This window comes from Drosophila hydei, unplaced genomic scaffold (assembly GCF_003285905.1).
Source record: "Drosophila hydei strain 15085-1641.00,03,60 unplaced genomic scaffold, DhydRS2 tig00000358-arrow-arrow-pilon, whole genome shotgun sequence".
In the NCBI taxonomy this organism is placed as follows: Eukaryota; Metazoa; Arthropoda; class Insecta; order Diptera; family Drosophilidae; genus Drosophila; species Drosophila hydei.
The window spans coordinates 716,261-737,229 of record NW_022045716.1 but is presented as its reverse complement, the minus strand read 5'-3'; the positions used below and the strand labels follow the sequence as shown (position 1 = coordinate 737,229).

The following is a 20,969-nucleotide window of genomic DNA, read 5'->3' as shown; positions in this document are numbered from 1 at the left end:
TGTGCTTAAAACATTTGTAACTTTTATAAGGGGTAGCCGCTCGAGGTACACAGTGGACAACCACACAGTAAATTGCGCGTCGTCAGCTATAAAAAATCATGAAATTTCAAGAGTAACCAAGTTAAGCCGAAAGTTATCAATTGAGTAAAATATTCTCCGGCTCCACATGCCCTACGAGAGTCTACATACAAACTTTCATAGTCGTAGCTCTAAGAGTTCTCGAGCTTATCTAAAGGAACTAAGTTTTTCAAGTATTTATCGAAGAAGTTAAATATTCTTAATCAAAGTTGAGCTCAGCAAAGCTCATACATCAAGCTTTCTAAGCCAGCCTCTGGAAGTTCTTGAGCTATTGTCAAGTAACCAAGTCTATAGAGTAGGCTTACATCAAAATACTTCATACCTAATATTATATACCCTACCATCAACTGCACGCAAATTGCATGCCTGAGGCTCTAAAAGTTCTCGAGTTATGCCTTAAAAATCTGAATTTAAATCGATTCTTATCGATACTAAGCAAACTATCGATTGTATCAATAGCTGAATGCGAACTTATCAACTCATCTTTATGCAGAAACCAATATGCCCCTCCGAAATCCATTGCAGACTTGGCAAATGGCATCGATAAATGCTTTTAAAATCGATTTTAAAGACAATTTTTGCCATTTCTGACTGAGCAAATGCAATAGCCGAGGGAATTCACAGCAGCCAGTGGGTAGACAGAGAAAGGGGGAGAGTGAGTGAGATGGCTGGCCGTAGCATATTTCAATTCAGTTCGGAGCAAGCGCTCTTTGTGGCTTCATTAGCGCCTTTAAGGACCATAGCCAAAGGCGACGCTATCAAGGCAAATGGATTTTAATTAATTTTGCCGGAGCTGCACAATTTTTAATTAAGAAACTTGAAACGTCACTCGTTGCATTTAGCATTTAGCATTTAGTATTTAACTACTGCAGCAGCTGCAGCTGCATTTCGAGCTGCAACAAAAGCCCGCTCGAGGCATTTTATCCCAAAATCCTTTGTCCCACATTTCCTCAGCTAGTCCACTGTGAATAGCACTCGGCATTGCATGACAAATGTTTTCTTTGTTCGCACACATGCCATTTGCAACTAGGTGGCAACGCCCAGACGCGTCCAGTGTTGGCTAAGCCGATAAAGACTATGACAAAGCATTGAATTAGAAATTCGCAAAAGCAAAAGCTTTAATGAAGAAAAATTCTTTGATCGAATCACGATTCGAATTCCACAAAGAAATTGATAAATGTCCGAATATTTTACTAAAATGCGGTGAAAGACAAGAGTCTCTAAGCTACAGTGGTGCCTGCCTTTAGAAGAAGCTATCAAGGCAGATGCTCTTAGTCTCAGATAGAGCCACAGTGAGCTCGGCTGCCAGACGACTCTAACTATAAAGCTAATGAACTCTTCTTTTCGAGAAGTCACAAATGTTTGAGGGAAGCTGTAGCGCAGCTTCACTGTACTCGCATTCAAATTGCTTTTATGCTTAATGCCTTCGTAGCCTTTAACCCCTAGCTGTCTGCTCTCCTCTTGCAGTGCTCGACTGCCAGGTGGGCGACTGGGGAGCGTGGAGCGACTGCGACAAGAGCTGCGGCGCGGGCATGACGACGCGCACTCGCCAAGTCCTGCAAGCGGCCCAGAACGGAGGCAAGCACTGCCCATCGCTGCTCCAGAAGCGAGCTTGCCAAGGCTATCGCTGTCACGGACATCGGGATAAGAAGATCCTGCGAGGTAAGTCCAAATCTATCTACTATCTACAATCTACTATCTACTATCTACTATCTACTATCTACTATCTACTATCTACTATCTACTATCTACTATCTACTATCTACTATCTACTATCTACTATCTACTATCTACTATCTACTATCTACTATCTACTATCTACTATCTACTATCTACTATCTACTATCTACTATCTACTATCTACTATCTACTATCTACTATCTACTATCTACTATCTACTATCTACTATCTACTATCTACTATCTACTATCTACTATCTACTATCTACTATCTACTATCTACTATCTACTATCTACTATCTACTATCTACTATCTACTATCTACTATCTACTATCTACTATCTACTATCTACTATCTTATCTACTATCTACTATCTACTATCTACTATCTACTATCTACTATCTACTATCTACTATCTACTATCTACTATCTACTATCTGTATCTGTATCTGTATCTGCATCTGAATCTGTATCTGTATCTATATCTCTAACTGTATCTGTATCTATATCTCTAACTGTATCTGTATCTGTATCTGTATCTGTAACGGGATATTCGCATCTGTTGTTATATCTGTGAGGCTTTTAATGAAATGCACTTTTAATTAAAAATATTCTGACCTGACATCGCTGCCCTTATCGTATTTCCCTTGCACCTGTCAGGTGAGCCGTCGTGCATTCACATTTACAACAATAGCAGCTGCAGCTGCAACTGCAACTGGGTTACCCTTTTATCTCAATCTGAGCCTGAATCTGTATTGTGGCGTGTTAATTAAAATAGTCGATGGCCGGCCCCAATTGGCAGCCCCATTCAATATATTACAATTAAAATCTAACTGATATTTGTGAAGGATATTGATAAACTGGGATATTTAGAAAGCAGCAGCAAATGGAATGCGATTTTCGATTTATTTCTGCTGCCTTTTCATACATTGTTTGGCTTAATTAATTCCAGCTTTTCGCTCCTGCCAGCATCCTCTTATGTCCAACAGCATTTCAGCTCATATCTCCCTCCCTCTTTGCCTCTTTCCCTCTTTCCCTCTCTCGCTCTCTCCTTCTCTCTATCTCTTACTTCACCCGGCTTATTTCATATTCCATTTTGCATATTTGTTAAGAATGTTGATATGTTGATCCACTTAGCAAGCACTTGGCTCGTATTGTTAGCGCCCCAGAAAATGCAGCGTAAATATTTTACACCCATTGTAACACCCCGCAATGGGAGTTCTTGATGGGGTAGTCTGGCAGAGAGCTTAAGCTACTTTTAATGTGTCTCCATCCATAGCTCTTCACTTCTCTAAGCTCTTCCCGTTAGTTATCTCTCTCTCTCTTTCTCTCACTAAGTCTTTCTCCCTTTCCTACTCACTGCATCTTTCTCTCTCGTTTTCCCTCGCTCTCGTGCTCTCTCTCTCTCTCTATTTGCCTCTGCTAAATCAGCTCATCGCATGCCATTTACAGGGTATGTCACAGTCAGGCCATGCTTGACAGTTGCATTGACAGAGCTGTGCAATGCAAAAAGCTTTTTCATCTAAACGCCCAAGCAAAATGTGAAGCAAACTAAGTCACTTGACGGGTGGTTGGATGGTTTACACGAATCCACACGGATGCTGAGAGAGGAAGAGAGAGAGAGAGAGAGAGAGAGAGATAGAGAGAGGCAGAGGGCGGGGGCATCTTTGCTGCAGATGCATCTGTCAGCTTTCGCTTGTTAGCTGAAAGTTTTTTTCTCTCACTCGACTTTCTTATGCAATACCCTGGAACTAGTCGAATTGTGTAAGCAGGGTAGTTTCATTCTTGATTAAAGTGAAAGTAACAAGACAAGTCGAACTCGTCAACTTGCGAGACTTGAGCTTTGAAGCTTAGCAGCTCAAGTTCCTTAAAATGAATCGATAGCTTTATCGATTATCAAGGAATCGATTTTAGCCTATGGCAAATTTTAATTATTTGAGCACCAACAAATTTGTTATACAGACATCGCTAGCGTTCGTCAACTGGATAGACTCTACCTTCCCATATGCCCAGGCCCGCTATGCATGCAGTTCCAGGGTATTTTCTAGTCGTGCACGCGCCACTAGAGCCGGCTGCGTTGACTTCTTTTTTTTGGCCACGTAAAAGCGAGCAGCTGCCTAAGAAGAAGACGCATATGAACGTCGGTTCTAGGTTCCAGTCTCTGGCCGTAGAACTTTCATCCATCTCCCCTGCAGCCACTGCTCAGCTCTCGCCTCTAGTTCTTGGCCCTGCCACGCCCCGTTCGTACTCAAGCCCCTGGCCTTTGGCCTGGCAAAGCAATTTTGTGCAAGTGGCTGACATAAAAGCCATATTATATTTGGCTAAGTGTCGCCGACGGCACACACACACGCAGGAGACACGCCCCCATTCGCAGCACCAGGGCAATGGACGGGCTTAAGCGACTGCCTAATGCTCGCTCAAGCAACCTATCTGCTTTGAGGTAGAATAGAAACCAATTGAAAGAGGAAACAGATGTCAGGATGGATGGATGAGAGCAACAAAGAAGCGTTCTCCCATCTCTCGCTCCATCGGGCCATTTCACAAAAGCCAATACGCCCACTTTGTCGCGTCGTGAATGAGTATAAAAAAAAAACAAAGCAGAAGAAGTTGCGGCAAGCATAAAAAAAGTAGAAAAAAAACTATTAAAAATCGCAGCCGAAGTTTTTGTTTATGTTTTGGGTCGCCTGTGCTCCATTAGCCACGAACGTGCCCAGTCGCCCAGTCTCCGCTGCCCGCCAGTCGTCAGTCGCCTCGCCGCTCCTCTGCTGTCCTTGTGCTGTTTGGCTCTGGACTTAGTTGTGCTTGCGGTTTTTGTCGACGCTCGTCCGTTCACTCTTTAAGCGTTTAATTAAAACTTTGATTGCAGCCATTAGAAAAAATTGTTAAACTCTGTATGCAGAAATGATTCACACACACCCAGCAGGCGTCACATGTCACCGCCATCAATAGAGCCGTGTGTGTGTGTGTGCATAAAGGAAATGTAATTAATGGCAGTTTAGTGTCAGATAAAGCAGCTGCCATTAAAACTATGAAATTCAATTGAGCAATAGCTGAAAGCTTGTATAGCTTTTAGCATAAATGCTTTAAGTTAGCTATTAGAAACAATTAATTTTTGGGTTTCAGCTAAATTGAATATGGAATAAAGCCTCGAGGAGGCTTGAAAAGCACTTTAAGTTTTTGCAGAGAGACAGAGGAATATCATCTTTTTAGATTATCAGCGAAAAAGCTCTAAGCGATTTCCTCTATGAAGAGCTCTTCCGTCGTAGGCTAACGCTAGTTCCGTCTGCTTGCCTTTTCATCTTCCATCGTTACATTTGCTGCTCTTAACATCCATTCAGTTCGTCCGCTTGGCTCTCCATTGATTCATCTCTAGAGACTACAAATTTGGTATTAGTATTATCAGATCAGCAGCAAGCGAGGTACCTTCACAGTTTTAGAACGCGAATCAACAGTTGTTGCAGTTGAGTCCCTCGGGATCAGCGCAACCAATGCTGGCTTCTCACTTTAGGCACTCGCAGTGCGACTCCCTTTCGTATAGCTGCACAGCTCTCAAGCTAATCACGCTGTTAAGGCTCCACTGTATTTAACTCCCTCTAAAAGCTTTCAGCTTAAAAGTGAGCAACATTGTTGTCCCTCTGCCCCTTTGCGCACTTTGCCCGCAGCTCAGGCAAATATTTAAGACCTAATTGAAATATACAGGTGCACACAGGGAAACAGATGTGAATTAAATGCTTTTAATACGGTTTTAAGCTGTTTATAGTGTTGAGCACATGTGTCTGTTTGTTAGTGTGTGTGAGTGTGTGTGTGTGTGTGAGTGTGTGCGTGTGTGTTTTGTTTATCTTGCAAATTGCTGTCAGACAACGGCGAGCTTTGGCTTTGGCTTTGCGATTTAGCCAGGCAATTACAGAGCATTAAAATCTCGATTACAGCTGGACAGGCAAGAGAGAGAGAGAGAGAGATAAAGCGGCAGAGAGAGGGGGGGGAGAGGGTTAGGGCTCAGAGTAGTTGGCAGCATCAAAACAGTAACTGGGAACAGAAACGCGCAGGCAAAGTAAGGAAACGCAAGCTTCTTCAGTCATGATCGACTACTAAATACCCTTGCCGCGTAGCTATGACAAATGACTAAATGTGTGAAAAGAAATACTAAGATTGGCGAAAGTGGGGAAAGATATGCAAGAATTGCATTTACTCGACTCTACTCTACGCTGCACCTCAACAACAGGTAGGAAGCCACGCCTCCTGCCTCGGCCTGTCACACTTGAATAGCAACCAATGTGGCCCAGGTAGAAATGGAATCAAAGCAAAGGCCCAGCCAGAAAGAAACGGAAACTGCACAGAGAAATGGCAAATTGCACAGCAGAGTGCTTGGCTCTCGACTCTGGCAACTGTTGCACATATTGTTGCAGCAACACCTAACAGCAACAAGAACAACTGACATTAAATACGTGCAATTTGTGTTAGATAATTGAGCAGGGCGCAAATTAAATTTAGCTCAAGACACGAACCAAGCAGCCGCGTGAGAAGCGCAGAGAGAGGCGCGGGCGCGCTCACTCGCGTCATTAGTATGCTATTAAAAATTTGTGTAATGCCAAGTTAATTGCTAACAACCAGGCGTGTCACACTCTCCTTCTCCTTCTCCCTCTCCCTCCCTCTGCCTCTCGCTTACTCTTTTTTTGGCATGTGTGTAATAATTAAGGTAAACAAACACGCCCATACGCCCGCCCACTCACCAACGTCGCCATGCACAATGCCCAGCGCCATTTGCAGGTGGAAATATGTTGTGAATTTAGTCGCATGCACTGAGCGAAAATATTGACTGAGTTTTAGAGTGTGAGCCACGGTTGAAATTGAAATCAATCAATCAATATTTATGCATTTATATACATTCCATTATATTCCCAGAAAAAAATATATATATAAATTGAATGATTGATCAGTCAATTAATCAAGTCAATCAATCAATAAAAAGACTTGGCTGTTTAGACTAGATCAATCAAATGATGTTTGTATCTATCAGTCACACAATCGTAAGTCAATCAGTCAATCATTCAGTCAGTCAATCAATCGCCAGTCTACAAGGGACACAGTTGGTCAATCAATCAATCAGACAATAGTTAGATGTAGGCCAATTGATCAATCAATCAATCAATCAGACAATAGTTAGATGTAGGCCAATTAATTAATCAATCAATCAATCAATCAATCAAAGTGATATGGTTAAGTTCATACATAGCTCAAATAATCAGTCAGCAATTAAGTCATCAGTCCATCATCAATTAGTAAGTCAATCAATCAATCATCAATCAAATGTATAGCTTCATCCATTTACGTGTTTAGACCTATCAATCAATCAGGCACTAGCAAGTCATCTTTTTTACATAATACTTCACATTGTCATTGAGTATTTTGGCATTAGATAACAACATTTCTCACAGTGTAGCTAATATGTGTGCGCACACTTCTGTCGCCGACTGTCGTCGCTTTCATCATGAACCTTCTTCAGCGTTTCTCGTTGTCGCCGCCATTGGCAGGCCACAATAATGCGCAGTGCTCATTAACGTTATAAAAATAATTGCTGTACACTTACAGACACACACACTCGCTTACACACACACACACACAGACACACACATACATATACCTCGCACACTCATTCACTTAGGGCTGTGAATTACGAGCCATGTGCTAAATTCCAATTAACTTGCATGTATGTGTGTGCGTCTGTATGTGTGTGGGAGAGTGTATGCGTGCGAGTGTGTGTGTGCGAGTGTGTGTGTGTGTGTGTGCTGTGCTTGGCCAAGGAGGTAATCGTCCAAGATGAAAAACGTAACCAAAACCAGCCAAACCGAGGCACAACAATATGCCATTTGATTATGTAAATTTATGCGTGTGTGTGGGTGTGTGTGTGCGGGTGTGTGTGGCACTTGACTTGTTAAATTTGCATAAGTTGTGTGCTCCTGCTGACGACCGAAATTATGCAATACATATGTGCAAGCCAGCAATCGTTTAGCCGCACTTTGGCCAACTCTCACTCTCCCTCTCTCTCTCGAGCACTCTCCCTCTCCCTCACACACACATTAAGCTTAGACCGTCATCAGCTGTTGGCTTGACATTTCATTTGCTCTGGCACGTGCAAGTCCTTTAAATATGCCTCCATCTAACTCTTGTCTAGGCTCATGCTGTCTCTCTCACACGCACCCTGGCGCATAGAGGTCAAAGTCTGTTAATAGCCTTGACTTTATGACTGCATAATACTTAGCTGCATTTCCATTTTGGTAACTCACTCTCTTACTCTATCTCACTGTCGCTCAGTTCGTCCTACTGAGTCTCTATCTATCTATCTGTCTCTCTCTCTCGGTCTCTCTCAGTCTGTCTAACTTTGCCTCTCGATCATTTTCGTGTTCGCTCTGTATCTCTTACTCTTTCATACACATCATTCAAGTGACCTGCTTCACGTGTTTACAGGGTATTGAATCGTAGTAGGAGCTCAACACATCAGACCTGTGTAGCCACTTTGACCTTCAGTGCTCATCAGATCTGTCAAAGACAGCGCCAAGACTTGATATGAACTTGAAGTTTTCCTTTTGCTCATAATCAGGGAGTTGTAGGAAGTAGTTCGATTCATGTACAGACCCTAAGCTAAGCAGCTGGACGCTGTCAACTCAGGTGAAATATATTCACGTCTGTGCGAAGTATGTTTCATCAAAGAATGCAGAGCCGGCCAAGGCTGTTAATGGTGCAGACACATTTCACGAGTCACGTGGCTTTACGTGGCTGTGGCACGTGCTGCAAGTGAAGCAAAGTCGCAGTCTACGTTTTTCAGGTGACTATCTCCTGCCCACCTGCCCGCCCGCCTCTCAGTTGGGTGTCAGTGACAGCAGTAGCTCTTGGGGCTCTGTCACTGCGAGTTCTGTTAGTCAAAAGTCGCAGCTGGGGGAAAAGGGAAAAGGGGAAAAGGGCGTCGCAATGGGGGAATGCAAAAAAGGGGGCCACACGTCGAGCGCTGGAAATTGGGAATTGGATGAAGGGAAAAGGAAAAGTTGTTTTGCTGTTTGCAGTTGCTCGCACGCTTGTGTTGTCCTTGTCAGTTGTAGCTGCCACGCCTCCTTGGCTGTTTCCTCTTTCCTTATTCGTTTTCTGTTTTCTTTTTTCGGTTGCTCCTCTAATGGCATGTTTTGATTTCGCTCTCAGCAATGCAAACATCATGCGAAGCCAGTCAAAGCAAATGCGATTCGTGTGGCATAACCGCCAGGCATACAGGCACGCACATCCGCACACACACACACGCACACACACTTGTGCACTCGTTGTTGTTGATAACATTACAGCCAGCTCTTCCGGCTACAGCTATGCCTCGAGCTTTATCCGTCTGTGCGACACGTGACGCGTGGCAACCAACCTACGTATCAAGAACTTACTACTATAACAGCTATAGCTGACTATTTTAACTAACTACGCTAACTAACACTCTTCTTCTTCTCTCTTGCAGAAATGGCTCTTCTGCTGCCTGCCGCACTCACGCGCAATCATCGAGCGAACGACAGCAGCGACAGTCGCCACAATCTGCGCACGCGCTATCGCGACTCCTACAAACACAATCGGGATCATGAGTGAGTAGCTAAAAGACGAAACGATCAAGAAGCTGTCTAGAGAAACAAACTATCTATACTGAGTACTTAGATATATATGTGAAAGTCATAGAAGCTCGTCTGGCTGGCAGAATTAGAAGAGAGGACTACACTCTTCACATCTTCATATCTTCACATCTTCACATCTTCATATCTTCACATCTTCATATCTTCATGTCTTCCTATCTGTATCTGTATCTAGTGCTTCTCTTGAGATGAACTCTTCTAGCTTAAAAATTCAATTCTGGTATTGAGCGTGATATAATTTTCCGTGCCTTGGATCCTTCTTTCACGCTTGATTTTGTTTAATTCCACGTCGCGATTCTAGCCGAAAGGTGTGTGCCAAATCGTTTTCCAAAGCCGCTTTTATGGCATTAGGTTAACGGGAGAAACTGGAGAGAAAAAATGAGAAATTTCAGTATTAATCCCAAATTTGTTGCTAGCTGTTCTGCTTTTTATGACTCGCGCGGCATGCAAACAACAATTTCATCTTGTAATGGGTAAGAAAGAGCGCGGGAGCGGGACATGGCGAGGGGGGGGGGGATTGAGAAAGAACATCAGCATAAGCGTCTGCAATAAAAATCCATCATAAAAGGCGCATAAAAATTGTTCGGTATAAAAATCCCCGCCTTGATTTGACGCGCTGTTAATTTTCGTCCTCACGAGCATTTCGCCTGCTTTGTTTTGCTGCCGCTGCTGCTGCTTCTTCTTGCTCCTATTTGCTTGTGCGAGTTGGAAATGGAAATGTTTATGATTCATGCCATTCAGCCACCAGCCACACAGACAGGTTGCGCAGCAATCCTTGACGCTAGCCTTGCCTTTGATGGCTTCTCAAATGTCCACGAGGCAAGCAATAGAACCAGAGGCACGTCTGACTTACAGATACCCTGTACCCTGCAGGCTAACTACAAGCCACACGGTCCTTTGGCCCCAGTCACTTTCCTTTTTCTTTCTCATACGACTTTCAGTTACCCTGTAAATTGAGTGAAATTCAATGAAGTCCTTCGCCTTGCTCTTTGGCAGCTATTGACTAGAAAAGCTTGTTAGGGATGTCCTGTAAATTGAGCAAGCCTCATTCCTATTGTCGCTTTAACTCTATCGCCCTTAGATACTCAGGTGCTCTATGATATGAACAGCTTAAAGATACCCTGTAAATGCAGCTAAACACACTTTGGCTCCCATACTCCAACTTTTTTTTAAATACAAAAGAAAATTATTTATAAGCAAGCAGCCTTAGGTATTCAGGGCAATCACAACTCAAAGATACCCTATTAATTAGCTCAAAGATACCCTATATGCTCGCATGGCTCACAAGTCACTATTCACGTCTAGCTCCGGCTCAGCTTATCTCTTCCCTCTCTCTCCCCCTCTCCCTCTCTCTCTCGCTCTCTCTGCCACAATCGTGCAAGTGACGTGGCTTGCGGGCGTGGCTTGTCCACTACCCACTTCAAATAAGCAAACAAACATCAATCACGTTCCGCATACGCCACGTTGTCCGTTCTATATTGAGATGGGCTCCTTCAGCCTTAGCTTCTGCTGGCTGCTGCCTGTTGCGGTTGACGTTGCCTTTACTGCTCTAACTGCTACGCTCCGCACTTATCGTCCGCCTCTCTTATGTTTGAGTGCTTCTCGCTGCTCATCAAAAGCCGTTTATTATGCTGCGCTTTACTTTTGTTTGCGAAATTAAATTAAATCCGCAATTTATTATTTTTTATGTCTTTTCCATTTGCTTTCAATTCGAATCTATTTGCACGGCGAGACGCAGAAGAAAACGTGCCGATTTGTAGAGCAAATCGATAGTCCCAATGCTTGGCCAAGGCCAGCGGTTAACCGCTAACGGTAACATATCATAGGAATGTATGGAATTTCTTGTGAATCAACAGAATCTCTGCTGTACATATCGATACATTTATCGATCACACTTGCACAATAATCACGCTCAACTGGATATAATTCAGAACTTGTTTCTCTACATTTCACGAAGTTGTTAATTTAAATTGCAGTCGCAGAATTTTTTTATGATTCGTTTGCTATCGATGTATATTGATCGATGAGACTTTCATATGCATGCACAAAGACCTCCGAGTATTGCCCATTCAATCTAATCTCACAGCAATTCAGGGATTCAAATTCGCTTAAGCATTCGAATGACATATTCAATGAATCCATTTGTACCACTCAAATGATTCAATTCAATTCGATAATTGATTTGTTTCGTTTTCATTTTTTTCGAGTGCCAAAAGCTTTTCACTGAGATCACATAAGCATGATGGATGAATGGAACTCATGAATATTTATTGCGCACAGCGATAAAAATCGAAATCGAAATCGTATTCATTCACGCGCGCACACACAAATCAATTCAAACTGAATCATAAGTTCCATCGCTCTCTCTCTCTCTCTCACACCCGCTTACTCTCCCTCTCTTTTTCTCCTGGCGAGTCGCACAATTCACTTGTCCAATGATTTGTTAACTAGCGACAAACTTTTATTGCCTCGTTGCTGATAGAGGGAGCTGCTGTTGCTCCACAAAAGGACCAAGGACAGGGGACAAAGGACGAACGGCACAAATTATGAATTATGCGCTCAAGCGCTGAGCAGCAGCAACAACAACAATGGAACTTGGCCAAAGAAAATAAATAAATAAATTACGCAAATAACAAAACAGAAAAACAAAATAAAAACCGAAGACTAAGAAGAAGCGAACAAAAAAGAGAAAGAGCCAAAAATAACAAGCAAAAAAATTCTCGAGCTCAGGCAAAGGCGAACAGCAAATGCTCTAAGTGAGATATGGGAGAAATAGAGGCTGCTTCAGATATGCACAACTAGCAGATACCCGTCCGTGAGCAGCTGTAATCAGTGCTAGCCTCAACAACATCAGCGCTCATTGAGATAAACGAGAGATCTGAGGCAAGGAGCACACAAGCCAAAGCTCTCTATTTAGTGAAGAGCAAGGTGTGGGTATACACAAGTTGGAAATCTTGGATATCTATAAGGGGAAGGATCAACAACGGAACAATGACAGTACGGAAAAGTAAAGCGAGGCAGGCAAAGAGATAGGACTAGCTGAACTGAGCTGTCGCTGCTGATCATAGAATGAAGCTTGACATTACAAAGCAAGCGATAAGCTCAACAGCCTGAAGAAGAGACCTATTCCAGACAATAGCTAAGCCAAATCATAGCCTGCTTGATTTCAATAGCTTTTTGTGTGCGCGAACTAGTTCGGCGCACACTCCAATACTCATACCTAATACCCATACTCGTACTCCACACTTCACACGCACTGAGTGCCACACACCCCATCGCAGGTTGAGCATGCTCTTCCTCGCTCGCTCTCTCTTCATAGGGTACACAAATAATAATTCGCCACAATTTCATTTACATAATGACAGTGCGAAGCAATTGCCGCGAAAAGAAATTACAAAGCAACGAAACGGTAATACACACGCAGCCGGAGCTGTGGGGTTGCACAGGATATGAACCTTTACGCACCCCCTGCCTACTCCAAGCGACAACCCCCGACAGCCGGCCGCCTCCCCCGTCGAATTCACACTTTGTTTTCTGTTTTTTGTAATGTGATAAATTTACAGGGCATCAGGGAAATCTGCAGTCGACAGGCCTTTTAAAATATAATAGAAGCAGACAATGTCCGCAGGCCAACGTCCCTTTCTGAGTCAGCGCAGCTCCGTTCCAGTTCCAGTTCCAGTTCCAATTACAGTAACAGTTAAATTTATAGTTAAAGTTACAGTTATAGTTACTATTATAACAACTTCAGGCGGAAGCAAAGCAAACAGGTCAACGGTTTCTGCTGCAGTGCAAGTACCAGTTCCAGTTCCAACTTCAGTTCCAGCTTCAATTAAAGTTACAGATCGAAATACACCTATCTATGGGCCTTTTAAAATAGACAACAAGACACACACTGGCAACTCTATTTCTAGTTCCAGTTCTGGTTCCAGTTCCAGTTCTAGTTCCGGTTCCAGTTCCAGTTCCAGTTCCAGTTCCAATCTAAATTCTAGCTCCAGCCGCAGTTCTAGTTACATCTACAAATGACAGCTAAATTAATAGCTTCAATTGCAATTCCAGTTCCAACTCTAGTTGCAGATTCTATGCCAATTCCAGTTCTAGCTCCAGCTTTAGTTGCTGTTCTAGTCATAGCTGCTATTACACTTCCAGTTACAGTTCCAACTCCATTTAATGCTCACCTACTGCTTCACCTGGTCTTGGGTGCGAGGCGACAATAAAACGTTTTAAGCGAAAAATCCCCATGAGGATTAGCTTGAACCGCATAAATTTGCAGGCAAACAGCAAACGAGTGAGACAGAGAGGAACAAAGAGAGAGAGAGAGAGAGAGAGTGATGGAGTGGGACGGAATTGCCAGCCTTTAAGTCAACTGAAAATTGAAGACAATGATGCTGCGAATTGACAGATTTTATGATACACACACATATATACATACACACGTATAGAGATATATAAATGTATATATATATATATAAATGTATATATAAATGTATATATATATATATATATATATATATATATATGCTAATTTGCATAGCAGGTGCGTCCACGCCCTCCACAGTTGAATAAAAGCCATAAAAATGCGTAAAAGCTGCTACTTTATTTTCATTAAACAAACGCAGCTGCCCACGTTTTATGCCCAGTTGATCTGTGTGTGTATCTGTGTGTGTGTATCTGTGTGTGTTGCCTGTGCTTTTGCAGACGTTCCAAGGGGCACTCCAAAGTCTGCCTTTCAAATTGAATTATGCACTTAATGCGAAGGACAAGGCGCAGCACACACGGCAGAGTGAGAGAGCGAAATGATGAAGAAGAGAGAGATAGAAAGAGAGAGAGACGGCTTAGGCTGAGCTACAGTTAGTGTAAACGCAGCTTAATGCTTTTTAGAGTCCACACAAAATGGATGAGAATCAACTTTCTAATTAGTTCCTAATGCAGTTGACTAACTTAATTACATTGAATATATATACATATAGATATATATATATATATTATATATATATATTATATAAATAAATATACATGGCGCTGACCAGGGTATGCACGACTAGCAAATACCCTGCTTAGTCAAGCAGTTGAGGTCACATACCCAATGCGTGCGTTTTGGAGTTACTTTGCTATGCATGGGCTATATGAGATATGTCACTATAAATATATAAGATAAAGAATGATGGACACAGTTCTTAGTCGTTAAGTTGCCAGCTAAATTATGAGAGTTCAGGCTCGAGTTCCAGCTTGGAGTGATTCCAATATAAAATATAAAAGAGAGGTCGCGACTAGTTCGAGTCAGCTGCTTCATATACTCACTATAGACAGTCTCTATGAGTTGTCATGGGCTAAAATCCGTTTCTTGATTCTGCCTTGAGAATTCTGACTCAGCATTTAGACTTAGACCTTTAAAATTTTCGTAGGCCGTCTGAACCTCAGCCATCCGCATGCCTAATCTAGTCTAGCTGCTTAAGCAACAACATGAGTTGCTCATCCTACTCCACATACTCTCTATATTTGAATTAGGTATAGTAAAGTCTTCCCGAAGTCTAACTGCCTCTCTGAGCTTGCTAGCCGAGATGCCTTATATCTAGGCTCTGGGCAACTTGCCCTCTCTCTCTCTATCCCTTTCCCTTCGCCCTTCTCTCTCCATCCTTTATAGGCTATAATTCAAAGAAACTTCCATTCATACGCCCCGTTGTACCGTCGTCTCATGCTCCATTTGCAGCTCTAATTTTAGCTGGCAGCCCCAGCAACCATCTAAACATTGTCAATATCAATTATCGTATAAATATATTCATAATTGTGTGTGTATATCTGTATGTCTGCATATATTATATGTCAAGCCAAGCGAACGGACATTGAACGGGATGGAGTGAAAGAGGGGAGGGGGAGGGGGAGAAGGAACAGCTGCAAGCTGAGCCATTTGCATTGCTCAGTCGCTTGAAAGTGTGCAACAAGATTTGCGCGAGCTGCTCAATCATCATTAAAAAGTTCGTAACGACGACAAAGCACAAGAAGAAGACGAAGATGAAGAAGAAGAAGAAGAAAGGACAGCCAGGCATGCCAAAGGACACACAGGAAAGCAGCTAAGCGAAAGCAAAGTCCAGCAAAGTCTTCGACTCCGTCTCCATCTCCGTCCCCGTCTCCATGTAGCCATTCAGGCGGCTCACTCAAGCGCCGCAAAGTGTTTCCTTTGCCAGGACGCAAGTCCAGTTGCGAGTCTCCGGCCAGGACTCGAGGGTCCAGTTCAATCCCACGGCTAGGATGGACAATGCTGTTGCCTGTTGCGCCGCCATTGACTAAATCCAAATTGAGATGTCGCCGCGTCGTTTTTCGTTTCCGGTTTTTGTGTGCGGCTGCAGGAAACGCAAGGCAGAGCGAGAGAGAGAGAGATAGAGTGAGAGAGGGAGAGAAAGAGAAAAATGCGAGGAACACCGCAAGCTGTGAGCCAACTTTGTCAAGCAATTATTTTTAGCAGCTGGAGTAGAGCCAGAGCCAGAGTCAGAGCCAGAGCTGGATGCCAATAGAAAGTGGGAATAAAAATGGGGTATATTAGCCTAGAGACAAGGTAGCTAATACAAGAAGAGCGAAGAAGAGCGCAAAGAAAAGAAGAGAGAAGGAGCAGAGAGAAGACAGAAGAGAGCAGAGAGCAACTCTCTTCTGTCTTCTCTCTGCTCCTTCGCTCTTAGAGGAGAGTAGTAAAGTGAGGGTATCTGAGAGTCGTGCACGCCCGTCTCGCGCAGTCGAAATTGTTTTTTATTTGTGTTTGCTTTTCATATAAACGAGTGCAAATACTTTTTTAAGTGCCTGTGTTACACTCATTGTTGTGGTTGTTGTTGTTGTTCGCCTGGCATTGACAGTTGTCGGCGAGTCCTTTGAAGTGGCAAAATATTTGACAAGAAAATGACTTTTTCTTAGCATATGGCATGGAACGAAGGCGGTTCTTGTAGCTGAAGCCAATTGGCAGAGTGTCGACATTTGACTTGACTAAACACACTCACTGCCTGCCACACAAGCCGCACACATGCCAAACACATGCCGCACACATGCCACACACGACTCGCCGCCTCGAAGACTTCTCACGCTCCCTTTCACCTTCGAGTTGGCGCTCTTTCAACTTGTTGCTCGACGCGTTTCAATTTGAATAAATAAAATTCCTCGAAGCGCTTCGATTGAAATATAGATATAACTGGCTCTTGCTCACATCACATGGAGTTTTCATAGCAATAGTAGCAGATCTATGTCTAAGTCGGGGTACAATCAGGCCGAGCTCTCATGATCTCCATTGCTTTCATGCTAGGGTCAGTCAAACAAGCAAAGAAAGTAAACCAAGCCTGAGCTCAACTCTATTAAAGCTGTGTTATATGAGTGTCATATACTGGGATTGCTTGCAAGGAAGGCCTCTGCCCCATGTCCTGCTCCATATGCTAGAGCCTAAGTAAGCTGCTGCTATATTCCCTTCTTTCGGGCATTTCTTTTGCATTCCTTTTGGTGATATCATAAATCGGAGCTCTGGAATGATATGATTTCAAAATTTCATTAAGAAATTGCCCAAAAAATGTATTCATCAAGTTCACGTCCAAGTTGAAGTCCACAAAAGTCTTTTTATGTCTTATTCCCAGCTTCGACCACTCAATGTTCTTCTTGTGGCACCGCCTCCCGCCCTAGCCTGCAGCAAGCAACGCCCCCCTGCCACTTGAGTTTAATTATGTTCTGCTGCTGAAGAGTCCTGTGCCATTGCCTTGTTTATTTTTATTGCTTCTGTGCGGCGACGACGTCGGAGCTTGCCGCCGTCAAGTTTTTATTTACATGCATTTTCTTATGTGTTTTTTGTTTTTCCTTTTCCTTTTCTTTCTTTTTTTTGGTTTTTTCAATTTACCTTTATGGCCAGATAGATAGAGGCTGAGGCAGACAACAAGACACACAGGACACTGCGTCGCCTAGCTGTGGGCCAAGTTAATTAAGTGCTCAGCTCCAGTAGAGCCGACGTCGGCATGAATTATATTTCTATCAGAGCGGCATTTGCTTTAGGTTTGATTTCAATTGCTTTTTGTTTGCTCAGCATACCCTGTAGTCATTTATAAATGGGGTTTATTGATTATGTTACAGACAGCAGCTGCTTGAGGCTCTTAAATCTCTTGCACATTGGGAACTCTTTCTTTCTTCGAGCATAACTCAAGAGCTTCGAGCGCTAGAAGTAACAAATTTGGTATGAGACAGCTCTTGTAGTTAGCAAATATCTATAAAACTTCCCTTTTTGATACATTGACTCCAGGCATAACTCGAGAGCTGCGATCTAGGAATACTTCCTTTTTTTTGACTACTCCAGTTCCTATGTTGCTCCAGTATAGCTTGGGAACTGTAAGATCCAGAGCTATCAAGCTGGGCTTCTAAAGTCATATGCTATATCATATCATATGTTGACATTAAAATGATATTCTTATCGTGCCACATTGCCTATAAAGTCACATCTTTATATAGAAGGCAACTGAAATGCTCTTTGCATTAGCTACAACTTGGCACTGAGCGTATCTGTGGGTTGTTCAGTCGCCATTGAAGTCGTGACTTCATTTTATATTTTTTTGTCCATTTTGCGATTTTGATTTCCGTGGCGTCAATTGTGAATTCGGATGCCTGGCTAATTTGGCGATTTGCTAATTGAGCCCTCGAGGCTAAGTGGACAAATATCCGCCCAACCGATTTGCCGCCGAGCCATGAGAGCAGCAGCGGCAGCAGAAGCATTTGAGGGCACATTTGAATTTCCGACGCAATTTCCGATGTCAACACCTTGACAGCTGTCAAACACACACACACACACACGCACATTTAAACACACACCCAGCGCCACTTGACAGCCGCCTCTTACCTTTTTTTTTCTTTTTCGCTCCCACACTCTCTCTGTTTATCACTCCCTCTCACATTCTCTCTCTGTGTTTTTATAGCGCTGCGTTTTTTGCGTAACGGAAACGGAAATTGTTAGGCTTAATAGACAGTTCGAATTTCCGGTTGACTAGCGACGCCTTTGAACTGTATAACCTAACTCTCTCTCTCTCTCTCTCTCTGTCTATCTCTCTCTCTCTCTCTCTCTCTATATCGCACTTTCAAATTTTTTTACTTACGCACAACTGCACAATAATCATTATTCTGTGAGTTCCTTTGTCTGTTTCTCTGCCTCTCTCCTTCTCTCTAACTGCCTTTGCTGATTATTTCCATGTCAAAGTTCATTGTTATGTTATAATACAGCTAATTTCTGCCAATCATTGAAAAATTCAAATGGAAAATGTTTTAAGTTAAACGCAATCGCATAGAGGAAGAGGTTTTGGCCTATTGTAAGGCATAAGGACATGAACAGAATATGATTAAATGGCACTGGGTAGACTTTGCGAGTGACTCCAAACAACCTTTGATTAGATGAGCCCAATCACAGCCTGTCCATACAAATAACTAATCAATCTCTTCCACTTCTTGCAGATACTGCGTTGAGTTCGAGGTCATCAAGGCATCCAAAGCCTGCCACAAGCTGCCGCCCTATAATCTAATGCTGGAAGGTAAGTAATTCGTTAGTTATCTGTAGTATGCCTTATGGACAATGTGCTGCTGCAGGTGATCGTATAACTGTGCGCTGCGACCTCGAGGCTCTGGTACAGGACAAAGATGCTGCGACTGGAGTTGGCAAGGCGAGCAACAGAGGCGCAACGACGACAACAACAACCACTCATAAGACTCCGATGGCGCAGCCATATCTGACCGATGAGGGCGAGGAGAACAGCAGCAGCAGCAACAGCAATGACAACGAGGATGACAACGAGGACGAGCAGGAGCAGGAGCAGGAGCAGGAGGAGGAGGAGGAGGACGACACCGAGGAGGATGATGCACAAAACATGCTCGAGCCCGAAGTAGATGGCGATGCGGAAACGGAAACGGAAACCGGGACGGCCAGCCGCGAGAACTATGGCTACAAGCACCAGCGCCCATCATCGCATCATTCACGTGCAGCAACGTCCAAGCGCAGCGCCAATGCTGTAGCGCCCATGTTGCCGCCGGTGCTGCAGCAACAGCAGCAACAGTTGCTGCTTAACTATCATTGCCGCGGCGAAGGACTGTCGGGTCGCACGACGCGCTGGAGCGCGCTGCCGGCGCCGTCATGTCGTGGCAAGTGGCTCCGCTTGACCATCGGCCCGCCCAAGAAATGCAACCATGCGCAATTCATCTTCGTCTAAGCAGCTGCTGCAGCAACAGCAGCATTCGCAGCCATCCAATAATATTATTGGAAAAATGTTCTTTTTTTTGATCTGATCGAGGACGTCAATATATATGTGTAGGGTATACGCGTAGTCTATGTAGCGAGTTCACAAACCCCAAAACCCGATCCCAAAACCCCATACATAACCCTCTAATTCCCATTGGGTAATAACCATACAAAGATGGCCGCCTGCCTACACCCAAACTGCGCCATCTTTCCAAACATATGTCTATACTCCTTCAGTTATTTATTCTTCTGCTGCCGCATTTAAAGGTCTTCTCCTTCTTTTCGATCAACAGCCAAGAGCCATTAATGCACACTTCCTCAAGTAGGCTAGTTTAGCTACTGATCAATGTTGTTTCGAACCTTTCAAAAATCATATTTTTTACTGTGAGTAGACAAAGCTTTTAATTAATTCTTTTCTTTAGAGTAAATCGTTCATAATTAAACAATTTTGCTTTAAACGTTTACATAAACAAAGGATATAAAAGGGTATCTGTGTTTCGACATGCCTAATAATAAACAAAATGTCTAGATGCTAACGCCGCAAAAAGGAACAAGCAATAAAACACTAGCACTATCTCTCTCTCTCTCTCTTTAGCATAGTAATTGCTACGACTCGAAGAGGATCAAAACGAAGGCAGAAAAAAGAACCGTTGTCTATTCCGGGTGTTGTTTCTTTGCCGTTGTTGTTTGCTATGGTAAATGACGTTAACTTTTTGCATTTGATTTGGGCTTTCCTAAAAAAATATAAGTAACGGCAGCATAGAACTTCATTGCTCGAACACCCAATGGGACAATGCCCAACAGTTGCTGCAGGCACGAAAGAGAATGAGTAACAAAACACTTACAACCTCTCTTTTCTTTGTATTCATATCATATCCAAGAATCATATCGCACGGCAGCTGTCCTTAGCACCCACCCCCACTCCTCACACACAATGAGAGAAGAACTCGCATATAAGTGTTTAAACTTTAAGACAGTTAATTAAGAAATCAAATACAGTGAATGTGTATTTTTTTTGTCTCCACATGCCCGCGCTAGCTATCTCTTTCTCTCTTTCAATAGATCATGCATAATCGATAGCTGAACAAAATAATATTTAAAGAACAAATAAACTTTTTCGGAATGCCGAATATTAAATACCCTTGCAGCAAACTACTCTAACGAGTTTACCCATTAGATGTTATAGTGATAAATTTCAATTAAAATAGTCCGATCGGAATCTCAGATCTTTCCCTTACTTACTATAATCAAAACTCCTGCAAGGCTATAAAGGTGAGAGTACAGTAGAAATGCGCTGTAAATGGAACGTTCATCCCGGCGAGCTC

The 20,969-nt window shown here is 43.1% G+C and overlaps 1 protein-coding gene across 2 annotated transcripts in view; it reads left to right on the top strand.

Annotated features, from left to right (window-relative positions):
* Window positions 1-20,673, top strand: part of LOC111605416 — a 96,586-nt gene extending 75,913 nt beyond the window's left edge. For both annotated transcript variants that reach the window (XM_023323926.2, XM_023323935.2), the window contains exons 3-6: window positions 1,546-1,740; window positions 9,248-9,368; window positions 18,867-18,943; window positions 18,999-20,673. In XM_023323926.2, coding sequence (XP_023179694.2) covers window positions 1,546-1,740; window positions 9,248-9,368; window positions 18,867-18,943; window positions 18,999-19,615 — 1,010 coding nt within the window. In that variant the 3' untranslated portion in view covers window positions 19,616-20,673. The remainder of the gene's footprint in view (window positions 1-1,545; window positions 1,741-9,247; window positions 9,369-18,866; window positions 18,944-18,998) is intronic.
* Window positions 20,674-20,969: the final 296 nt, after the last annotated feature.